Below are 23,341 nucleotides of genomic sequence, written 5' to 3'. Positions count from 1 at the left end.
CATATTCTTCTTCTATGGAAGATGTATTATGATTTACTCAGATACAAAAAAAAAACACTATTTGAGCTTTATTTCTTCCAGTGTCCCTATTCTCACTTATCTTTTCCTTTAATATGATTGTAGTCATCATCTAAAAACTCTAAGACTAATGGCCACTAAAGAAACGGACTAAAAGCAACTCATAGTTAACCTCTTCCTGTCTAAATCACAATCTGTTTTCACCTATCTTTAGCACACTGGCTGGTATTAGCAGTCAGAAATAAAATACCAATTTTGTTTTAATGCCAAGCCAGTAGATAAAGAAGGGTGGATCCCTCATATAAACCTGCCAGGGGTCTAAATAAATAAATTGCAGAAAGCTTAAGTTTTGTCTCTTAAGCTTTATTTTGCTTTGATTTCACCTCAAGCATCAGTAGAAATTGAGTCTTCAGCAGTCCACATTCTGATTGTTTCAGCAAGGACTTTTTACCTACCTATAGAAACCCTCTGAAGAGACACAGGAAAATAACTTAGAAAATGACCTACTTAGCAAGAAACTTAGTAAATGACCTAACAATTTCTTGCTGCTGTATCATAAAGATACAATTTAAATGCTGGAGAGGGTGCGGAGAAAAGAGAACCCTCTTACACTGTTGGTGGGAATGCAAACTATAACAAAAGTGTGATGATTCCTTAAAAAACTGGAAATAGAACTGCCATATGACCCAGCAATCCCACTGCTGGGCATAAACACCGAGGAAACCAGAATTGAAAGAGACAAGTGTACCCCAATATTCATCGCAGCACTGTTTATAATAGCCAGGACATGGAAGCAACCTAGATGTCCATCAGCAGACGAATGGATAAGAAAGCTGTGGTACATATACACAATGGAGTATCACTCAGCTATTAAAAAGAATGCATTTGAATCAGTTCTAATAGGGTGGATGAAACTGGAGCCTATTATACAGAGTGAAGTAAGTCAGAAAGAAAAACACCAATACAGTATATTAACGTATATATATGGAATTTAGAAAGATGGTAACAATGACCCTGTATGCAAGACAGCAAAATAGACACAGCTATAAAGAACAGACTTTTGGACTCTGGGAGAAGGCAAGAGTGGGATGATTTGAGAGAATAGCATTGAAACATGTATGTTACCATATGTGAAATAGATCGCCAGTCCATGTTCAATGCATGAGACAGGGCGCTCAGGGCTGGTGCACTGGGACAACCCTAAGGGATGGGATGGGGAGGGAGGTGGGAGCGGGGTTCAGCATGGGCAACACATGTACCCCCATGGCTGATTGATGTCAGTGTATGGCAAAAACCACTACAATATTGTAAAGTAGTTCAGTTCCGTTCAGTCGCTCAGTCGTGTCCGACTCTTTGTGACCCCATGAACCACAGCACGCCAGACCTCCCTATCCATCACCAACTCCCGGAGTCCATCCAAACCCATATCCATTGTGTCAGTGATGCCATCCAACCATCTCATCCTCTGTCGTCCCCTTCTCCTCCGGCCCTCAATCTTTCCCAGCATCAGGGTCTTTTCAAATGAGTCAGCTCTCCACATCAGGTGGCCAAAGGCCAAAAGGTGGGCAAAGTAAAGTAATTAGCCTCCAATTAAAAAAGATATGATTTAAAATGTTACTGCTGGACTTCCTTGGCAGTCCAGTGGTTAAGACTCCAAGCCCCAGTGGAGGGGGGATGGGGAGGCAGGTTTGATCCCTGGGGGACTAAATTTGCACATGCTGCCCAGCCAAAAACAAATGAAACACTGTTGCTAGTACAATGCCCGAATAAGCAGTACCCCCAGCCTAGACAACTGGAAAAGTAACCACAAGGAAAAGAACAGTTGAGGGCTGGGGGCAGTTTCCATCCACAGCATGGGCAGGACAGGTAGCCAGAGAGGCAGCCCAGCTCTAATGCAGGCCTTTCTTAAGGCTCAAGAGTTCAGGAGACAAACCAAGAAGCATCAACTATTTTCCTTAAAGAAAGCACTTTATTTTCCATTTAAACAACTTGGTCACAGTACATTATTTTACATGAATGGCAGTCAGTCTTTAAATTTCCATTTGAAAGGCCTTGTGTCTGAGGTGATAAGAGGATACGAATACAAGTATAAAAACAGTGCAAAACATTTAGCCCACAGCCTCCAGAGTTGGCTTCAGAAATCCCCTCTAGCGTTGCTGAGTTAGTTACATTAAATATGAAATATAATATTAAATAAATTTTCCTGGGCTTCCTCTAGTCTAAAATCAGACCCAGAAATGCAATCAAATGAAAAGGCTCAGAAGCCCTAACAACTCAAACGGTCAAAATCACGCAGACTATAGGATCACAACATGATGAGTTTGTGAGTTCTGTAGCACAGCATCTTGTCAGTGGCACCATCTGAAGAAACAGCAGATTTTAGTTGCATCCATAACTAGAATAGACTAGCTGTGGTTTTAAAGCTTTGCTCTTACAAGTATGATTTTTCTAGAAGTAAAAGATGCCATCAGGAAGGTTAGAGTAGTGACGAGTCACAGGCCTGACGGAAATAGTCACAACCCCTAAAGAAGGTCTCTGTTCAACCAGTTTTTGACCTGCTGCTGCTACTACAGTGAAAAGCTTTGTGCCAACTGAAGTGGGAATAACTATCCATTAGAAACAGGATTAAATGTAGCTGATTTTGCAAAAAGTTTGTATTAGTCACAACAAACATCCACAAGAACATACTGAATTTTCTTCAGCATTAAGTGAAGCTTACTTCTCATTCACCACCTGCATCACGTCTGTAATGTTTAATACAAAATGGCACACTTGTCAAGCTGCTGATGAGAAAACCATTTTCCAAACAGGTGCCTCAAGCAAAAGTCTCCATTATCCATTTCTTATTTGAGGAAATGCTTTTTAAAATACAGGATACCAAAATATGGCTAAAATGAAGTTGTCATATAAACCTACTTAACTAATTTAAAGAGACCTTAAACCTCACAAAACATTAATTTTTAAACATCCTGGTTAAAACTGTGCTTCAAGATGTCATATTTTTGCCTATATAAGTTGAGTTTTATAATAAAAAAGCTAACAGCCTACCCAAAGGAAATAGCCTATTAAGCAAATGGTCACTCTTACAGAGAACCTTACCAGCATTGTGTCTTCTGGCAGTGGAAGATTCTAGTATAGAAAATTTTTTCTTGCTAAAAATTTTACAAGTACCAAGGACTATTGCATAAGAGGAAGTCCGTAGCAGTCTTTCTGCTAGGCAGATGGTACAGTGGAAGACAAGTACTTCATTCACCAAAGGAAACCATGACTACTTGGAAAGCAAAGATTTACAGGGTCCTAAACACACACACACGGGTGGCTGACATGAGAAGGGCAGCCCAGCATTCCCAAAACACACTTAAGGCTTGACTTCAGCAGCATCAGAGAAACCTACCAAAAAGGCATTGTCAACGGATGGTCACCTTGCTTCAGGTATGACCAGCAATAACCACAAAGTACTCTTTGGGTAGCATAAGAAACGTTTTTGAGTATTGAAGGATGTTCTCCCTTTATGCAGTCCTGATCCTTAATGGTTTCTCCCTCTTCCAAGTGGAACACTTTCTCTTCCCCAGGAAGAGGACACAGTGGCATGACCATAATATAAGTGGTCAGATCACAGTAGATCATTTAGTAAACTCCACATCCAGTATGTTTAACAGAGGCTGAGGATGTGGGGTGACAGGGGGAGACCCACTTGTCTGCACCACAATGGGGCAAGCCTGCTCCTACGGCCAAGAAACTATGGGCTTCAGGTTTGCTGGGCAATTCCCCACGGTTACCACCACCATTCTCTGGGGATCATTCCTTCACAGAGACCTTGTCCTTTAAAAGAACAAAATCCCTCATATGGTTCCAGATGGTAAAAAGGCTTGAAAGTCCAGGAGTACAGCTAAAGGACGTCTCAGAGTCTACAGAAACTGCTCACAGATAGGCTGCTGCTCCTTTTGGTGCAAATACTTCAATGGGCTTTTACCTCCACAAAACCACTGAGCTTTGCAAAGGTTTGTGCTTTCTTCTATACACTGCCAATCATGAAGTTCTCAAAGAACTTCAAACAAGCACCTTAATTACAATCAGCCAGAATAATATGCAAAGAAAGTCCTTATCTGAGTGAGGGGAAACAGTGAATTGCCCATCCAGGTAACCCTATTGGGGGTGTGTTGTTATAAAGATGGTGATCATTCCTCATTCTCTCGGATCAGTCTGGTCTTTTGAGTAGTCCTCATCTTCAGCTGGGGACTTCCCAGGTGGCGCCAGTGGTAAAGCATCTGCTTGCCAATGCAGGAGATGTAAGAGATGCAGATGTGATCCCTGGGTCGGGAATATCCCCTGGTGGAGGAAATGGCATTCCACTCCAGTATTCCTGCCAGGAGAATCCCATAGACAGAGGAGCCTGGGGGGCTACAGTCATGGGGTCACAAAAGGGACACAACTGAGCCTCTGAGCAGACACACATCTTCAGCACACTGTATTTTCATTGTTGCTAAAGATTTGGCCAGAGGCCAAGATTATGGACTATCCTAACATTTCTGTTAATTTTATTATCAATTGCTAAACAATCTGAGTTGGCTCTGAATCTGGCATTCAGGAGACTATAATCAGAGATTTCTGGCCACGTGTGCTGTCCTTGACATTATTACTCTCTCTTATCTCCAACCATACATAAAGAAATTAGTTATATCAGCTCCAATGAATTCCAAATAAATGCCTGATTCTGGGCCAGGGATAGGGCATTACTATACAAACCACAGACTGCTAACATCCCCAGACTTGCTCGTTGGCTCATCATCAATGTAATATGGAGTCTATCATTCATTAAACAGTCCATCTCTGGGGAGAGCAATGACAAGCTTGTATAAAAATGTGGTTTGTGTCTTGAGGAGAGCCTTGATTAATGGCAGGACTAGGGGTGGTGCCAGCTGCAGAGGGCAGAGATGTACAAGTAGCAATGTTTCCTCTCGACCTTTACAAACCTCTTGCTACAGCAGCACACACAGAAAGACTGAAAAAGCTGGAAATATTTCTCCTATGTTAAGCTATAAGCCAAGGCAAATTTAAGAACTCATGAATTCTTTGGGGTTTTATAAAGAAGTACAGGTACAAAACCAAGTATTTCAAGAGGGTATTTTCCCCATGTGATATCAATTGCCTCATCTTAATTCTATGGCAGAATGGGCCCATGCCAAATAGTTAATCCTTTATACATTTTCCATTTTGAGATATGATTAAAGAAACAATTTAGGAAGAACTAGGGAAGAACAGTAATCTATTAATTAGTGGAAACCACATATACCCTGTTTCTTCTCTCCCAGTGAGACACTTCTATCTTGGGCAAGGTGAATGAGAAGAAGGTGCAAGTTAAGTGGGAAGACATCAATCAGCCGCTCAAATAGAGCTCATGCCAGAACAATGTGAACGCCAAAAGACTGGTTTTTGCAACTTAGTGCTGTTGCTGACAGTATCTGTATTACTTACGTGAACAAAAACGTCAAGCCCTTGATATAACCAGCCACCCTACCCAGAAAGAGAGTGAACTGTTTCCCACAGGAGTGTCTGTTCTTGTCCAGTCATTGTCACAAGTGTGCAAGCACCTGACCAGGCAAAACATGGGAAGGAAAAAACATTGATGCCTACTGGAGTTACTTGGAGTAAATCCAAACAGAATAAATACATAAGAAGTAAGGTAAATATAAGAACTCATCACCTAAACTCATGACCACTGTACATTATACTAGTAATAATTATGCTTAAAATCATCAACTATCCTTTCAATATCAGATGATAGCGTAAATCCATCTGGTCATCTATTTGAGTAGTTAACATCTAATACCTCAGAAAGAGAAATTCCCCTAACTGTACAACATGGTATTTGAGGATCTGTTTTTCACTCTGAAATGCTGAAAACGGATTACTCCAATAATACTAGCTTCAGTATTCTGACCTACAAATATTTTTTCCAGTCTTAGTATTCTCCTAATAATACTTCATACCTCTCTGGTGCTTTAGTTGTTTTTTCTGTGTTTTCTAACATAACCCATCCCTCACGGGACCCCCACCCCCCAACATCCGCTCTGTGAGGTAGCCAGGGCAGGCATCAGTACCCACTTGACAGGTAAACCTGAGACTCGGCGAAGGGGCTTGACTGAGGGTCGCATGGCTATTCAGAATTGAAAGAGGGACTAGAAACTCTCCTGATCCAAGGCTCTTTCTCCCATAGTAATGGGTGGGAACTGCTTCTATCCGTTTGTGCATTAGCAATCCGCAACTTATGGTGACTTAGTAAGGTGACTGGAAAGGAATGGCTCTACTTTTACCTCTTAGATATAAAAATCTCTTTTTAAGTTATGAAGTCAGAAAAACTCATTTCTTCCCAGTCCAGCGCCTAAACCTGAGCATGGCCCTATAATGCCTTTAGGAAACAAGGGATAAACATGAGCATCCTGCGTGTACCGAAGTGTCCGACGCAAGGGAGCAGAGGGAGGAGCCACCCCCCACCCCTGGAGCCGTACAGAAGGCACTCAGACAATGTCCTCGGCAGGGTGGTGGAAGGGGTGCGCGCCCAGGGTGGAGAACTGGTGCCAGTTCCGCAGGAAGCCCCGATTGTACTGGCCTGTGTCCACAATGAGCCCGCAGAGCAGCCGGCGCCCCGTCTTCTGTCGCAGGGCCTGCTGCACCTCCCTCTCGGTCACGTTGTAGCTGATGTTTATCAGCTGGATTAGGAAGATGTAGGCCATGCTCCCCGTGATGATCACAGAGTACCACACGCAGGTGAAGCACAGAGCCGAGCTGGGAACGGGAAAGGCAGGTCAGGGCGGCGGACGCTTCACGTTGAGAAAGCCGTCCGCATGGTACCATTTTACACACACAGTACTTACTCCTAAGGACTCTGGCACCTTCTCTGATTACCCCACCTTTCCCATCCTCGGAATGCCAATACCTGCTTCATTTATGACTATTAAGATGTCCTATTTTATCATTACTGGTGCCCCCTTTTCTAGGGTGTGAAACGGGAACAGTAAGGACCGTTTTGTGTGTTTTGCAGCCCCCATACAACCAACACAATACCTGACACAACACCATTCAAAATCTGTTTGCTGAATGAATAATTCCTAAATTGTTTTCAGTGCAGAAGAAAATAAAGGCGCCATGAGATTGCCGAAAACGTCCCTCCAGGAACTGTGGGTGGGAACCCAGGAGCAATGCTGCTGCGGCTGCTGCTGCTGTCGAGTCAGTCGTGTCCGACTCTGTACAACCCCATAGATGGCAGCCCAACAGGCTCCTCCGTCCCTGGGATTCTCCAGGCAAGAATAGTGGAGTGGGTTGCCATTTCCTTCTCCATGCATGAAAGTGAAAAGTGAAAGTGAAGTCACTCAGTCGTGTCCGACTCTTAGCGACCCCATGGACTGCAGCCTACCAGGCTCCTCTGTCCATGGGATTCTCCAGGCAAGAGACTGGAGTGGGGTGCCATTGCCTTCTCCGATGAGCAATGCTGAGGTTATTCATCTCCGTCCTCTCAGGTTGCTGAGCACAAGTCAGAGGACAGCTCCCCGCACAGGCAGCCCTTTCCTGGTCAGCTCCACAGGAGCATCAGGAGCACAACCACATTTCAAACCCCACTTCTGCAAACCAAACAAAACCCCATGGGGCAAGAAAGCCCCTTCCAGCTCATCTGATGTCTGCCAATTGGTTATTTTCGGTCAACATGTGCAAATGAGTTAGCTGGAAACTGGTTCAGAATCTTCACTGTTAAGCTGAAAGGGATGATTAAAGCACTTCAAAGATGAGAACACTAAGACCCAGGGAGGAGACGTGAATCGTTGGTCCACAGCACTGAGAACATAGTAGCTGGACTATGTTCCTCGTTTCATTTATGAGGCCCACAGGTTAAAAACTCATGCTTACTAACATACAAGGACCCTCAAGGTCCTTTGCTTTCTTCTCACTCTTTGTTTTCAAGACAGTCTGCTTTGTCTGCCCAGGCGCTTGTCTGTACCAGTCCATGGACAGCTCTGCTCCTTGCTATTACAGACCCAGACATTCATGGGCATTAGAACAGACGGGCCCTCCTCGGGTTAAGAGTGTCCTTTCCTCTTTATGTTGAGTCTTCATAGGTGGTGAAATTCTTCAGTAACTACTATTCTTAGTGGCTTGTGATAAATGTCCTAAAGCAGAGTTTTGAGTGAGGGGGATGGGGGGCTAGGCCAAAGCTAAAAAAATTCCAGCTTCTGTTAAAACATGGTAGTCCTCACACTAGATAAATGGGCCCCAACCTAAAAACGCTGAAGGAAATTTTGACCTAGATACTATAGTGATCATGAGTGGTGATTAAAAAAAAAAAAAAAGTAGAACAGAAAAAAAAAATCAATGGAGGTTAAATAGAAAAGAAAGGTTATAGAGATTGTAAGCATTTCAGAAAAGGGTCAGAAGCAATAAATTAAGACTGGGCTACAGAGCACCAGAAAGCAGCAATGAAGTGAAACATCCCCTGATACTCATCCCCAGAGACTGAGAGTTATTGCAGTTTCAGCTACCTTTGGCATGCCAGTGGTCACTTGAAGTCCCTGAGTAAGCCTGGTCTTACCTGGAGAGCACTAGTTCCTCACTTTTTAAGGTCAGCGCTCCTTCTGACATCACCCGAGAAAAATGCACATATCCACTGCACAGTTGTGTACTAGCAATTCTGGGGCTACCCAGCACCCCTAGAACCTGTCCCGTGTTTTGGGTGAGAACTCCTCACCCAGCCGCAGATCACAGCCCCTTATGCTGACTGCAAATCCACTCCCTCTTCCAGGGGCCCCTGTATGGGGATCTCACCTGTAATTTGCATAAACTCCAGGGCAATAGAAGAGAGCTGTGAAGACACTTCTGTCTGTACAGATGGTGTCCAAGGTCAGCGTTATCCCATACACCGAGGTGAGCAGGAAGACCAAAAGGGCAAGTATAAATGCTTGATGGTTTGATTCTCCGACACAGCTATTTATCCTCAAAACAGCACAAGGGGGAAGAAAGCAAACATGTCTTTAAAAGTTCTCTATGTAACTCAATAAACAAGAAAGCATTTAATACAGGGATAGTATGCATTTCAGTTATTAAAAAAAATATGTTCTCTTGTTTTCCACTTTTAGGGAATTAAAATTTCGTCTGCTGAGAGATGTACTCTTACATTCTCTAATCTTTGCAAAGAGAAATCATCTCATTAGTTTAAGGACAAGAGTACATGAAAAGTAAAACACAGCTAAGAAATCTTTCTAGATATTAGTGAGGTCTGTCACCCAGTGTTAAGAGTTAACACTGTCATCACTGCCATAAGGATAAGATGGTATCAGAGTTATAAAAACTTAAAAATGCTAAATCAGAAGTATTACACAGTGTGGGAAAAAAAAAACCCTATTAAATACATATATTAATAAAAGATCCCAGGAGGTTAGAAATGCAGTGTGGGGCTGGAGAACAGCTCGATAGTATGCAGACTACTTGTCACGTACAGAGTTCCATGTCATGGCCATTTGCAGGGCACGTGGACGGGCACATCAGGATAATCCATGGGCAGAGATCTCATAAGCGAGGCTGTCAGGCCCTCTGCAAACCAGCGCTTGCAAATGGACCACCACCACCCCACACGCACATACACAGGCATGCATGAGAATAAATGATGAAGACAGAGAAGAAGAAAACCTAAAAATGAAAATACCTGTTTACTCCTAAAGCCCAAAGCCCCAGAAAAACAGCTGTCCCTGTTCACAAGCCTTGAACTTAAGGTCCGCTTCTGTGCCGTCCGGGCGGTCAGCACCCTTTTCCACATCCCCTTCTAAGAGGGAGAGTGGAACATGATCAGAATGCTAGGCGTAAAAAGAGTAATTCACTGACTGTGACTGCCTCAAGAGTGAGAAAGTTGTGAACAAGCTACTGAGAACATTCATATCTGAGTGAATCACACCCCTTTTAAGATTTAGTCAGTGAAGCTGCAACATTTTCTTTAAAAGTCACATTTCACATCTTACAGGCCTCAGGTGTCCTCATTTGTCACTGGGCAGCAGAGAAGTGCCCCAAAAAAGCCCACTTCTGCACAGATAACCAAATAGGGAATTATCTGGAAGAGCCTTAAGAATGTAGACTAGAAATCACTGGTACATCTAAATGATGGAAGAATACACAGTCAGAGGATAAGAGTCACCTAGAGGTACAGGAACATGTTCCTAAGCTCTGTGAGGGAGACGCACCTGTATTACTTCTAATACATTCTTTTTTTAAATGTCATTCAACTGTAGATACCTCTCTCTTAGTAAGGAGAAAATGAGGGGCAGCTAAGAAGAGAAAGCCCAAAAAAAAAAAAAAACACCTTCAGGAAATGACTGAAAAGAACTAAATTTGTGAAGCTCGAAAAACTGATGACTAAGTGGCAACACCATATACAGCCCACAAATATCTACAAGGTGTAAAGCTGGGAGCGGGAGAGACGAGGATGGAAACAAAGGGAAAGCACGCCCCGCGAGTCTCAGGAGGGCTTCTGTAGGCTCCGCAAGCCTCCAGATCTTTCCAACATACCAGACACAGTGGTGATCCATCCTCCTCACACAGATGCCGCAGATCCGGCAGTGCCACGCCCGGGCTGGCCGCACCAGCTGGCACTTGGCGCACCAGTCATCCTTCCCTTTGGCCGGGCTTCCGGCCGACGTCCTCGGGGAGTCCTTAGTCTCATCCTTGGGTGCGCGGTTGTTGAGACCGCCAGACAGATCTGCGCTGGGGAACCCCTTGGGCTTCTCAGGCCCTTTTCTGTTCAGGCATTCGACCTGGCTGCCACTTAGAGCCCTGTCATTGTGTGCTGGGTTTCTGAGGTAGCCTGGATTCTTCTTGGCTCTGTACAAGGCGAAGAGGATGAGCAATAACCCGCAGGTAAGAAGAGCCAGCCGAGTGGGCCCCACACGCCCCTTGGGGACCACTTCCTGCAGGAACACATAGTACATGTAGCCCAGAGAGAACAGTCCGAGGCTCAGGAAAAACAGAGTCTGTTCTTTCCTTCTGTGAGTGAGGTAGTAGTACCACAGAGCCAGCACGGGGAGGGAGGTCAAAACCACCACCCCAAGGAGAAAATGCCAGGAAGCCACTCGGAGGAAGACAGGCAGCAGGAACAGTGGGGGAAGGATGCTAATGTTAACTTTCTTGGCTCCCCTAAGCCAAGGAATCCGGAGGCGGTCTGAGATCGTGTCCATGATCTTTTCACAGGTCTCAGGCTGCACGGACTTACACGTGATCCATCTATTCAGAAAGAGCACAGAGAAGGCCCATGGTACATGTTTGTTGAATTAAAAACCACCCCACACTGCAGGCCAGACAGCAAGGTAAATGATAAAAGATGCCAAAGGCCAAGGGTTTAACTTCCTTACTATTAAACAAGAGCCTTACAGATTCATGTATAATTTTTTAATTCAAATGATAAAATATTTAGATATTTAACAGAACTATTTCTACATGGAACAAATACACGGGAATACACACATATTCCACCTAAGTACTGTTTAGACTTGGGTAGGTGTCGAGACATAAAACTCTCAAAAAAACCATTTACAATCTAGTTGTGAAGACAACACAGGAATTCAAGAAATATTAGATAAGTGACAAAATAATAAAATCGCCCAATGAACTATACAGGCCAACACTGTAAAGTATGCTCAGAAGAGAGGACACATTTCTGGGTGGAGTCATCACAGGGGTCTTTGTGGAAAAGGGAATCTGTGCTGGAACTTGATGCTGGCTAGTACTCATCTGGGTGGGGAGGAAGGCAAGGAGGCGTTCTGTGGAGAGACCTGCTGCTGCTGCTGCTGCTGCTGCTGCTGCTGCTAAGTCGTTCAGTCGTATCTGACTCTTCACAACCCCGTGGACTGCAGCCTACCAGGCCCCTCCACTCATGGGATTTTCCAGGCAAGAGTACTGGAGTGGGGTGCCACTGCCTTCTCCTGGAGAGACCTGAGTGCAACACAAAACCCATCCTGCGCCTGGAGAGTAAACCAGTTCAGGAGGGCAGGGGGTAGCGTCAGGAAGCGTAGAGATCACACTCAGTTCAGTTTGGTCCCTCAGTTGTGTCCGACTCTTGGCGACCCCATGGACTGCAGTACGCCAGGCTTCCCTGTCCATCACCAACTCCCAGAGCTTGCTCAAACTCATGTCCGTCAAGTCAGTGATTGCCATCCAACCATCTCATCCTCCATCATCCCCTTCTCCTCCTGCTCTCAATCTTTCCCAACATCAGGGTCTCTTCCAGTTCTTCGCATCAGGTGGCCAAAGTATTGAAGTTTCAGCTTCAGCATCAGTCCTTCCAATGAACATTCAGGACTGATTTCCTTTAGGATAGACTGGTTTGATCTCCTTGTAGTCCAAGGGACTCTCAAGAGTCTTCTCCAACACCACAGTTCAAAAGCATCAATTGTTTGGCACTCAGCTTTATTTATAGTCCAGCTCTCACATCTATACATGACTACTGGAGAAAAAAAGCTTTGACTAGACAGACCTTTGTTGGCAAAGTAATGCCTCTGCTTTTTAATATGCTGTCTAGGTTGGTCATAGGTTTTCTTCCTAGGAGCAAGTGTCTTTTAATTTCATGGCTGCAGTCACCATCTGCAGTGATTTTGAAGCCCCCCAAAATAAAGTCTCTCACTGCTTTCATTGTTTCCCCGTCTATTTGCCATGAAGTGATCATGACCGGATGCCATGATCTTAGTTTTCTGAATGTTGAGCTTTAAGCCAACTTTTTCACTCTCCTCTTTTACTTTCATCAAGAAGCTCTTTAGTTCTTCTTCGCTTTCTGCCATGAGGGTGGTGTCATCTGCATATCCGAGGTTATTGATATTTCTCCCAGCAATCTTGATTCCAGCTTGTGCTTCATCCAGCCCAGCATTTCTCATGATGTACTCTGCATATAAATTAAATAAACATGGTGACAATATACAGGCTTGACGTACTCCTTTCCCAGTTTGGAACCAGTCTATTGTTCCATGTCCAGTTCTAACTGTTGCTTCTTGACCTGCATACAGATTTCTCAGGAGGCAGGTCATGTGGTCTGATATTCCCATCTCTTTAAGAATTTTCCACAGTCTGTAATGATCCACACAGTCAGGCGTACAATACAGCAGAAGTAGATGTTTTTCTGGAACTCTCTTGCTTTTTATATGATCCAATGGATGTTGGCAATTTGATCTCTGGTTCCTCTGCCTTTTCTAAATCCAGCTTGAACATCTGGAAGTTCATGGTTCGTGTACTGTTGAAACGTGGCTTGAAGAATTTTGAGTATTACTTTGCTAGCGTGTGAAATGAGTACAATTGTGCAGTAGCTTGAGCATTCTTCGGCACTGCTTTTCTTTGGGATTGGAATGAGAACTGATCTTTTCCAGTCCTGTGGCCACTGCTGAGTTTTCCAAATTTGCTGGCATATTGAGTGCAGCACTTTCACAGCATCATCTTTTAGGATTTGAAATAGCTCAACTGGAATTCTATCACCTCCACTAGCTTTGTTCCTAGTAATGCTTCTTAAGGCCCACTTGTGTTCACATTCCAGGATGTCTGGCTGTAGGTGAGTAATTATACCATTGTGATTATCTGGGTCATGAAGACCTTTTTAATATAGTTCTTCTGTGTATTCTTGCCACCTCTTCTTAATATCTTCTGCTTCTATCAGATCCATACCATTTCTGTCCTTCATTGTGCCCAACTTTGCATGAAATGTTCCCTTGGTATCTCTAACTTTCTTGAAGAGATCTCCTTATGCCAAAATTCAGACTTAAACTGAAGAAAGTAGGGAAAATCACTAGACCATCCAGGTATGACCTAAATCAAATCCCTTACAATTATACAGTGGAAGTGACAAACAGATTCAAGGGATTAGATCTGATAGACAGAGTACCTGAAGAAGTATGGACGGAGGTTCGTGACACTGTACAGGAGGCGGTGATTAAGAAAAAGAAATGCAAAAAGGCAAAATGGTTGCCTTACAAATAGCTGAGAAAAGAGATCACACTAGTATGACTCAAATGACGGAGTCTGGTGGACAGGTGGTATTGTTGAATTTTTTGCATACTTAGGCTATTATGGAAAGGAACAGTTGAAGGAAGGATAACATCAATTTTAGAAATTTAGAATTTTAAAGAATAGGGCTAGACCTGGAAATGAATGGGAACTAACTATACGGGAGGCATACAGAGCAGCACGTTTATGGAAACGCTGGGAGCTCATCTCCAGAGAAGGATATGAAGAGAAGAGAACTCAGGGGCAGCTCAGGTCTCAAGGGTTGGGAGGCAGGAAGAGTTAGAAGGCTAATGGAAAAGCAGTGGTTTTGAGTGATGCAGGTTACAGAAAAGGCATCATTTCTCCATTCATTAGTCCAAAGTGCTCCATTTTCTCAGGATGGAAAATCTTAGGATTTTACCTAAGTCTAAAGAACCTATACTTAAAGGTACCTGTAAAAGATTATACAGGGCCTTTTAGGTGGCTCAGTGGTAAAGAATCCACCTGCAATGCAGGAGACATGGGTTTGACCCCTAGATCAGAGAGATCCCCTGGAGAAGGAAATTACAACCTACTCCAGTATTCTTGCCTGGGAAATCCCATAGACAGAGGAGCCTTAGGGACTACAGTCCATGGGGTTGCAAAAGAGCTGGACACAACTTAGCACTAAACAATAATAAGACATTATACACACTGTCAAGGAAGAATTATAAAGGGGTTATGGAATACTAGACTGCAGTAGTCCCCAGGAATGCTTCTCATGGCAAGATTAACACACCCAAGATGTAAGTCAGCAATATACCATTTCATTGACTTTTTTTAAACCAGATGTAATTACCAATGTGGAGAAGGCAATGGCTCCCTACTCCAGTACTCTTGCCTGGAAAATCCCATGGACAGAGGAGTCTGGTGGGCTACAGTCCATGGGGTTGCTAAGAGTCGGACACAACTGAGCGACTTCACTTTCACTTTTCACTTTCATGCATTGGAGAAGGAAATGGCAACCCACTCCAGTGTTCTTGCCTGGAGAATCCCAGGGACGTGAGAGCCTGGTGGGTTGCCGTCTATGGGGTCGCACAGAGTCGGACACGACTAAAGCGACTTAGCAGCAGCAGCAGCAGCAATTACCAATGGGGAAAGCAAGTCTCCACCATCCTTGTCCTCCCCACACTATGCTTTCCATGTGATAACAGTTTTTAAGTACATAATTACTTAGAAAATGGATAAAGACCAGGTTATTACTATTTGGTACAAAATTTTTTCAGTGATGTTAGAAACTGGTTCTTTGGATAGTTAATTTTCATCACTTGGGATAATGGTGAAAATAAAAGCCAAATGTAACAGCATCAATCAGGATAGTGCTGCTGCTCATGCTGAAAACAACCCGTCCAGGGTATGATCATGCCTCTTGCTGGATCGCCTCCCCAGAAAGAAGGGTGAGACCGATTTTTCAACCCTCAAGGCCCTTTGTGGCCAAGTGCAAGCCAGTCCCAAGGTGTCAGTCTCTGAATGCTGAGACCACTGAGAATGTAGGAACTTCCTGGTACTAATGTGTTCATTTTAAACTTACAGATTGTACTGGCCTGCATTTTATTTTTTTACACAATTTAACTTGTCTACTATTTCATTATCTGCCTGTTCTCTCCATCATCTTCTCCCTTTAAATGAGAAATAATAATTCCTAATAAACTGTGCTGAACAGACAGTTGTGCACTACTGAATAATGATTCATCTTTATCAAGCCCTCACACTTGACACAGAAAGACAACTTTCAGTTGGAGATAAGTAGAAACAGAATGAAGAGCAAATTCTAGTGTTCTGGATGGCTAAGCGCCAAGTATACATAGTAGTTCTCAAAAGGGCCGGTGGGGTCAGTATCAAGAAACACACAGTGCTTACCTATCACACCCTTCGTCCAGATCTTGGCAATCACACAAACAAGCAGCCACGTGGTTCTTTTCCCCATTTCGATCTATGTACTCGCAGCAGCACAGGGGCTCCAATTCAGGTTCTTCCGCTTTGGTTTTCTTCACTGGCTTCATAGTGCCCTTCTGGGTCGTGATTTCCACCTGTCACTACGAGGCACACGAAGCCCTCAGAAAGAAAAGTGGAACGAATACAACTCACATCTCGTAAACACATCCACTTCCATCTCTGATTAACCACCAACGCCTGAGAATTAAAAAATGAGAACGAGGGGGAGGTGGTCCCCTTTTCATCAGGATTTTCTGGCTGTCCTTGGCCAGACGCAGAGCTCTAGGGCTCCAGCCGCTTCCGAGCTGCCTTCAATGCCAGGTACCCCCGATCCAGGACCAGCGCCGTCTGGGCACCAGCGGTTCCCATGACGACAGCCGACTACGCGGCCCGGGACAGCCCGGGCGCGGGTGGCTGCGCTCACCTGCGGGTGCGGGCTGGGGAGAACCGAGCTGTCCCCGCCCGAAGCTTGGGTGCGGATGGAAACACCCTCGGGGCTGCGGGCGGAAACAAAGCGTCTACCCGCTGGGGCCGACGACCCGGCTCGGGAGAGGAGCTCGGTCAACGCTCGGGGTCGCCGTCCAGCCCCGCTTCTCCTCAGCAGGCTGGGCGCGCCTCTACCGCCCCCGTCAATCGCAAGAACGTGGGCGGACCGAGAACGCCACGCCGCCCAGCCCGAAGAATGACCTTGGGAGGGAAGTTACCTGCGCTCCGGAGCCGAGGTGCGGCCACAGCCAAAGAGGCCGAGGCGGAGAAGAGCAGGGTTGGCTTCTCCCGGGGCGCGGACGCGGCTCCGGGATCTCTGCTCCGCTGGGTTACGGGCGCGATGACTGGAGTCTCGGGGACCCCGGCTCCGCTCTCTGCTGCCGCCCACCTGTGACCACAGCCGGCCGCCGCCCGGGCGGTGCTCCCGCCTCCCCGCGGCGTCCCCGCCGCCCCTGGGCCGGCGGGGTTCAGCGCCGCAGGTCCGTGAGCTTCCGGGTGCCCCGCCCCCGGCGCCGGGGATCCCCGCCCGCTCGCACGTGCGAAGGCCCCCCCTGCCCTAGCGAGGCCCCTCCCCGGCCCGCGGCCCGGCCGCCCGGGGCCGCGGAGGAGCCGAGCTCGGGCTCCCGGAGCCGGTCCAGGCGGTCGGGCCCCGGGCTGGCCCCGCACCTCCGCCCCACCCCGCCCGGCCCCGCGGGTGCCTGCGGGCGGTGCGTGGGCGGGGCAGCCTCGGGAGCCTCGGGTCGGGGAAGGCGCGGAGGCGGAAATACGGGAAACCCCGGAGCCGGGAGGGTTTCCGAAGTACAGGAGAGCCGTGGGTCGGCCAGTCTCACTGAGACTACAGCAACAGGCGTTGGTGGAGCTCTCCACCGCGAATTGTTACCGATGTACCGCCCCCAAATTCGCTAACCTTCTCTTAAAGGCCCATCCCTGTCCTTGATCTGTTAATTATCCAACTTGTTCATTTTCATGATTTCCGGCAAGCAGTCTGCATTAGACCAGCAGGCTGCATATTAGAAATAAAAACTGCCCTAGGATGAGAGTCCTTTTTGGGTTTTAATTTTGCACAAAAAATTTTTAAAGCGTGTCGGCCCATGTATATATTTTTACTGAAACAGGGTTTCTAGTTTGGGGAGGGTTTGACAGAAAAAGAAGAAAAACAACTTAGACATTTTGGATTTTATTTATACTCAGTTTACATAGGCTCAAATACAGTTAATTGAATTCTGCATACATATTTAGTCATGATTTATAAAGCAACTTTGGTAACTTTCTTTTGAGGTATTTTATGAAGTACAAGTTTTGAGGAAACATCACAAAAATATTCAGCTTCTTATTGACCATTTTTGTGAACTTAACAGAGAACAAGTTTTAGAGTGACAATTCAGTCATTCTTGCTCACAGTCAGACACCTCATAAATCCTTATCAAAAAACCTCCAGGTACCTACACTGGTAGGTAGGTTAGTTGGGATTCACCCAGAGAAACCTGGTTCTCCTCTAATCCAGTCAATACTTTTCTGTCTCTGTGGGCATCGCAAAAATGACTTTAGCAATCCCATGTGGCTTGGATGACTCTGGGCAAAAAAACATTTAAAGGCAATTGTTATTCAAACAGTAAGAATATATACAAATTATTCTGCAATGTCTCTCTCTTGTTCCAGGGACATAACTTGTATTAAGACACATATGCCTAACAACTTTGAAAGAGCCAAAGCTCCTGTCTGATTTACAACTTGTCAGTGCACTTGTATTGGGAGATAATGCCCCCCAAAATCTTCATTAAAGAGTTAAAGTTTGTGTCTGGCTTACAACTGACTGACTATAGCCACACGTGAATGAGTAAATAAAGCCATACGTGGCTACTGAAAAGTAATCCACAAATTATTTTCAACCAGATGGCTCATTTCCATCATAAAAGTTTGCTAAGCTGAAGCCAAGCTTGGTTCAAGTATGCAGTTGCTCCGACACTAAAATGCCCAGGTTTTAACATAATCTTTTTAAAACTCAGAGCACAGTTCTTCATTTTGAGGGTTGGTATCCTACATGCTTCCTTTTCTGAAGTGGACTCTTCTGCCATTTGATGTATGAAGAGGCAAGCTAATTGCACCTCTGACAGCCACCTGAAGAAACACCTATTTCCTTCATACACGACATGGCTGAAGAATCTTTCAGATAATCATCAACATGCAGATTCAAAAGGTTCAACTATTGAATTTCCTTGCTAAATAAATGAAGACACTGTAATATTTACAGTACACAAAGCTATGTTATAATATATGCCTGAAAACTGATCCTTCAAAGATAATAATGATTTAGAGGCTTCTTCCGTTGTCTTCTTTATCCTCTTTAATGTTTACCTGTGAAAACAGCCTAATGGATGCAAACTAATTCTGTGCTAACAGATAAACTTAGAGCATCAAACTTCAAACCTCACTGTGAAAATGAGGCCATACCACTCAGCTCTTTTTGTGTCACAGAACTTCAAATCCACAAAATATTTCATGCTTCACTGGAGAAATTCACAGCTTAGAATTATGTATAAGAAATGAAAGGATGGATTCTTAAGGCTGTCAGAGGCTAATTCTCCAATAACTGTTATTAAAAAGAATGTTCATCTTAGAAGTATGAATAATGAGAAAATATTGAAATGTTCCTATGACCATTCAAATCCTTCATCTTCTGGTTTTCTTCAAGATGTTGTCTTTTGGTTCCACATATCTCTACCATTTTGGTCCTTAAGATCACTAGCTTTGGATAGTCATGCCAGTCTTGTTCTTACTTAGTAGATCAAAGGTTCTCTGAAGCATAATGAGTGAGCTCTTCAACTGCAGAGAAAAATTTTCAAAATCACATTGTTTAAATTTTTCTGATTATTTGTATGCCAAAAGTTTGCATTTAATAAAATTGTCTATACTGATGCCCAAATAAAAGACTGATTATCAAATGCCTTGTTCTTAGGTTATCTGTCAGTGTGAAAGGGCTCTTCCAGTTTGCTGCAGTGCTATACTTCTTCCTACAACATACTGCCGTGTACTCTACCTACCAATAAGTCTATTCATCAGAAAATCCAAAGTGAGGAGCTTGTTTTCTGAAATGGTTTCTGAAGCTGCAGTGGTCTCCCCACCATCCCCTAAACAACTCAAGTTCCACTCCAGGCCTTTGCTTGCTATAATGCTCATGTTCATCTCCACCTATCGAAAACTGAGCCATCCCCACTGTTTCCCCTAATCATCCTGCCTCTAAACTCCTAAATTATTACTACTTACTTTGATGCTTAATTTTGTACTTTTTTAAGTAGTCTTTATCATACACATGGACATCTGATATCTCTAATAAAATTCTAGACAACTTGAGAGCAAAAATTATATCTTATTCTTTTTTGTAGTCATTTTTAAATTCATTCTTTCAACAAATATTTTTTGTATACCTGTTACATGCTAGGCACTGTGCTAAGTCCTGGGTATATAATGGTGAACCAAATAGGCACTGTTCCTGCTTTCATGGAACTCACAGACTAGTGAGGGACTCAGAACCAAAACAAATAATCACAGCCATAAATATATACTTATACACTATGATACCAAGTTTTTCACTTGAACAACTGGAAGATGATAGTATCATTTTTTGAAATTATTTCAATTAGAGGAGAACTGAGTTTGGCTCAGGATGAAAACTGGATTCTGTTTTAGACACAATCAGTTTGGGGCACCTGTTGCTGCTACTGCTAAGTCACTTCAGTCATGTCCGACTCTGTGCAAACCCATAGACGGCAGCCCACCAGGCTCCCCCGTCCCTGGGATTCTCCAGGCAAGAACACTGGAGTGGGTTGCCATTTCCTTCTCCAATGCATGAAAGTGAAAAGTGAAAGTGAAGTCGCTCAGTCGTGTCCAACTCTTAGAGACCCCATGGACTGAAACCTACCAGGCCCCTCCATCCATGGGATTTTCCAGGCAAGAGTACTGGAGTGGGGTGCCATTGCCTTCTCCGGGGCACCTGTTAGCGTCTAGGTAAAGACACCAAGTTAGCAAGTGGCTGTATGAGTCTGGACTTGGAGAAGAGGTCAGGGTGAGACAGATGCTTTGGGAGCCATTGGTGTGTGTGGTATTCTAAGTTAGGGGAGCAGCTGAGATAACCTAAAGGGCAGTAAAGGAGAAGGGAATGGACTCTAATGCAGAAGTCTGCAGCACTGGGCCAGGATGAGGTCAGGTAGAGGAGATGGTTTTAACCAGCAAATAGCAGTTTTACATTATGCTAAGTGAAAGAAGCCAGGCATAAAAGACCATATATTATATGATTCCATTTATATGAAATGTCCAGAATAGGCAAATCCATAAAAACAGAAAGCAGTGATTATCAGGAGCTGAGAGAGTAAGGGATGGGAGTGACTGTTCATGACTCCAGGGCTTCTTTGGGGAATGATAAAAATGCTCTGGAATTAGACAGTAGTCCCTTTTCATTAGTATAATTATTGATATAATTGTATTTAAGTCTGTTATTACTGATGTTCTTTAGTCACTAAGTCATGTCCAACTGTTTTGCGACCCCACGGACTGTAGCCCTCCCCACCTCTCCCCTAAAGCTCTTCTGTCCATGGGATTCCCCAGGCAAGAATACTGGAATGGGTTGCCATTTCCTTCTCCAGGAGATCTTCCCAACCCAGGGATCGAACCTGTGTCTCCTGCATTGGCAGACAGGTTCTTTACCACTGAGCCACAGGGAAGCCCATAAGATGGTGAGATGGCATTACCAACTCAACACACATGAATCTGGGCAAACTCTGGGAGACAGTGGAAGACAGAGAATCCTGGTGTGCTACAGTCCACGGGGTTGCAAAGAGTCAGACACGACTTAGCAACTGAACAATTAGATAGAGGCGATGGTTGCACTACTTTGTGATTATACTAAAAATCCTTTAAAAAGTGAATGTTATGGTATGTAAGCTATTTCACAATAAAGCTAGGTTTTTTCATGGTTCTAAAGAAGGGAAGATTAGATATATTTCAAGAGAGGAATGGTCAGCTCTGTCAAGTGCTGGCACTGTAAGATGAAAATTCAGAAAAAAGGTACATTAACTTTAAAAGTCAGAGATCCCTGGGAGCTTAGCTTGGACAGTGTCAGTGGAAGAAATCAAGGCAGTGCACACAGAAGAGGGAGGAAGTAGATTAAATACATGCATCCAATTTTTCTCCCTCTTGCAACCCCACCAAAAGCACAGTAAAGGGATTTTTTTTTTTTTTTAAGGCATAAATCTACAAGGTCGGGCCAGGGTGGGTGCAGGGGGGATAGAATAGGCAACAAGAGCAACATGACTTTGGAGACTGGAAGGAAGAAGCATGACTTAGCAGCTCTGAAAACACTGAATCCCAAGCCAACAGTAGAAAAAGTTAAGAACCAATCAAATCTACCCTGAAGAATCCTCAAAAGTCTCAGGAATTGACAGGTACCTTTAGAAGTGGGAATAAAGAGGAACTGAAATAAGAATGACTGGATGAACTTTTGGACATGTGGCCTCTCCTACTACCTGGGCAGAAGTCTGAAGTCCTATTTTCTGGACAGGATAAACAGACGATCTTTGGTAGCCTGGCCAGGAGGATGGCAAGACATCAGTAAAGACAGCAGTACATACCAAGAATAGGGATTACACACAAACATGTATACTGTGTGCTCAGATTGTCCCATTGCCCTGCATCCTCTATCCCTCTCCTCAGTAAGCTCCTAAAATGCTGGCAGCCAGCCCTTAATCCTTCAGGGAGGAGATTGAAAGAGTCTTCTCTGTGGAAACTGTCAAGAGTAGAGACCTAAAGATGCCGACATCAGGATTTCTCAACCAGGCCAGCCAGATCTACTGAGAAGTTCAGGGTAGACCAGCCCAGCTCACACGTTAAGAAATTTGGATCCACACAGGCAGACAATTCCATTAAAAAAAAAAAAAAGAAAATTCAGAGAAATTTGAAATTTAAAAAGTGATAGCAAAAACTGAAAAACTCAGTAGAAGAATTTAAAGATTAAATGAGGAAATTTCTGGGAAGAAGAATAAAAAGGCAAAAAAGATGGAAAGCTGGAAAGAAAAGCTAAGGTTAGACAACCTATCCAACAGAAGGCCAATGCCTGATTACAGGCACTATAGAAATCTCTACTTTTCAATTCTGAAAAGTTGTTTTCTTATTATCTAAAATATATTTATTTCAGTCCTTCTTGTTGTTCATTCACTAAGTCATGTCCGACTGTTTTCAACTCCATGAACTGTGGCACGCCAGGCTTCCCTGTCCTTTACTATTTCCCTCAGTTTGCTCAAACTCATGTCCAAAGAGTCAGTGAGACTTGAAAAGTACACAAATCTTATAATGGGAGTATTAGTCTTTATTTTTCAAAGGTAATCCTAAGTTTTGATTCATAGAACCAAGCAGCACATATTGATGACAAGAGAGAATGCTTACGGAAAACACCAAAATAACCTAAGTGTTTATTCTTCAATGGGGAACTGGTAAAATAATTATGCCACACATGTACAGTTGAATTCTACATGCTATTAAAAGAAGAAGTGCTTTATATGCTGATATAGAAATATCTCCATGATACACAGTTAATAGATAAAAACAAAATAATGGGCAGTGTATACAATATCTACCATTTCTATAAAAAGAGCTAATGTTAAGCATGAAATCTTATATAGAAGGATCAATAAAAAGAATGAGGTAGATGTATACATACTGATGTGGAGACACCTTCAAATACATTACTAATTGAAAAAAGGAGGGTATGCAATGGTAAGTATAGCGTATTTCCATTTTTTAAAAAAAGTATTGATAAAAGTAACTATATACATAAAATGCATAATCCAGAAATGGCAAGGTTAGATGCCTCTAGAAG

At 43.9% G+C, this 23,341-nt stretch overlaps 2 protein-coding genes across 7 annotated transcripts in view; both read right to left on the bottom strand.

Moving 5' to 3' along the window:
• Window positions 1-1,967: 1,967 nt before the first annotated feature.
• On the bottom strand, window positions 1,968-17,107 carry ZDHHC23 (zinc finger DHHC-type containing 23). Of its 3 annotated transcripts, none has more exons than XM_027523950.1 (5): window positions 16,692-17,107; window positions 15,913-16,107; window positions 10,564-11,274; window positions 8,833-8,991; window positions 1,968-6,804 (listed from the first exon to the last, which is right to left on the bottom strand). In XM_027523950.1, exons 2-5 carry the CDS (start codon window positions 16,053-16,055, stop codon window positions 6,537-6,539), a joined length of 1,281 nt encoding a protein of 426 aa, XP_027379751.1. In that variant the 5' UTR covers window positions 16,056-16,107; window positions 16,692-17,107; the 3' UTR covers window positions 1,968-6,536. The 3 variants fall into 3 exon arrangements, with proteins under 3 accessions (XP_027379751.1, XP_027379638.1, XP_027379726.1); XM_027523837.1 differs by having other exon boundaries at window positions 8,833-9,000; window positions 16,692-17,106; XM_027523925.1 differs by having other exon boundaries at window positions 8,833-9,000; window positions 15,913-16,088; window positions 16,692-16,906.
• A 527-nt stretch (window positions 17,108-17,634) lies between these two features.
• GRAMD1C (GRAM domain containing 1C) overlaps window positions 17,635-23,341 on the bottom strand; it is a 99,421-nt gene continuing 93,714 nt past the window's right edge. For all 4 annotated transcript variants that reach the window (XM_027523490.1, XM_027523567.1, XM_027523640.1 and 1 more), the window contains one exon: window positions 17,635-19,296. In XM_027523490.1, coding sequence (XP_027379291.1) covers window positions 19,216-19,296 — 81 coding nt within the window. In that variant the 3' untranslated portion in view covers window positions 17,635-19,215. The remainder of the gene's footprint in view (window positions 19,297-23,341) is intronic.

This window comes from Bos indicus x Bos taurus, chromosome 1 (genome assembly GCF_003369695.1).
Source record: "Bos indicus x Bos taurus breed Angus x Brahman F1 hybrid chromosome 1, Bos_hybrid_MaternalHap_v2.0, whole genome shotgun sequence".
Taxonomy (NCBI): Eukaryota; Metazoa; Chordata; class Mammalia; order Artiodactyla; family Bovidae; genus Bos; species Bos indicus x Bos taurus.
Note: the sequence above shows the minus strand (reverse complement) of the source record. Positions and strands in the feature narration are given on the sequence as shown.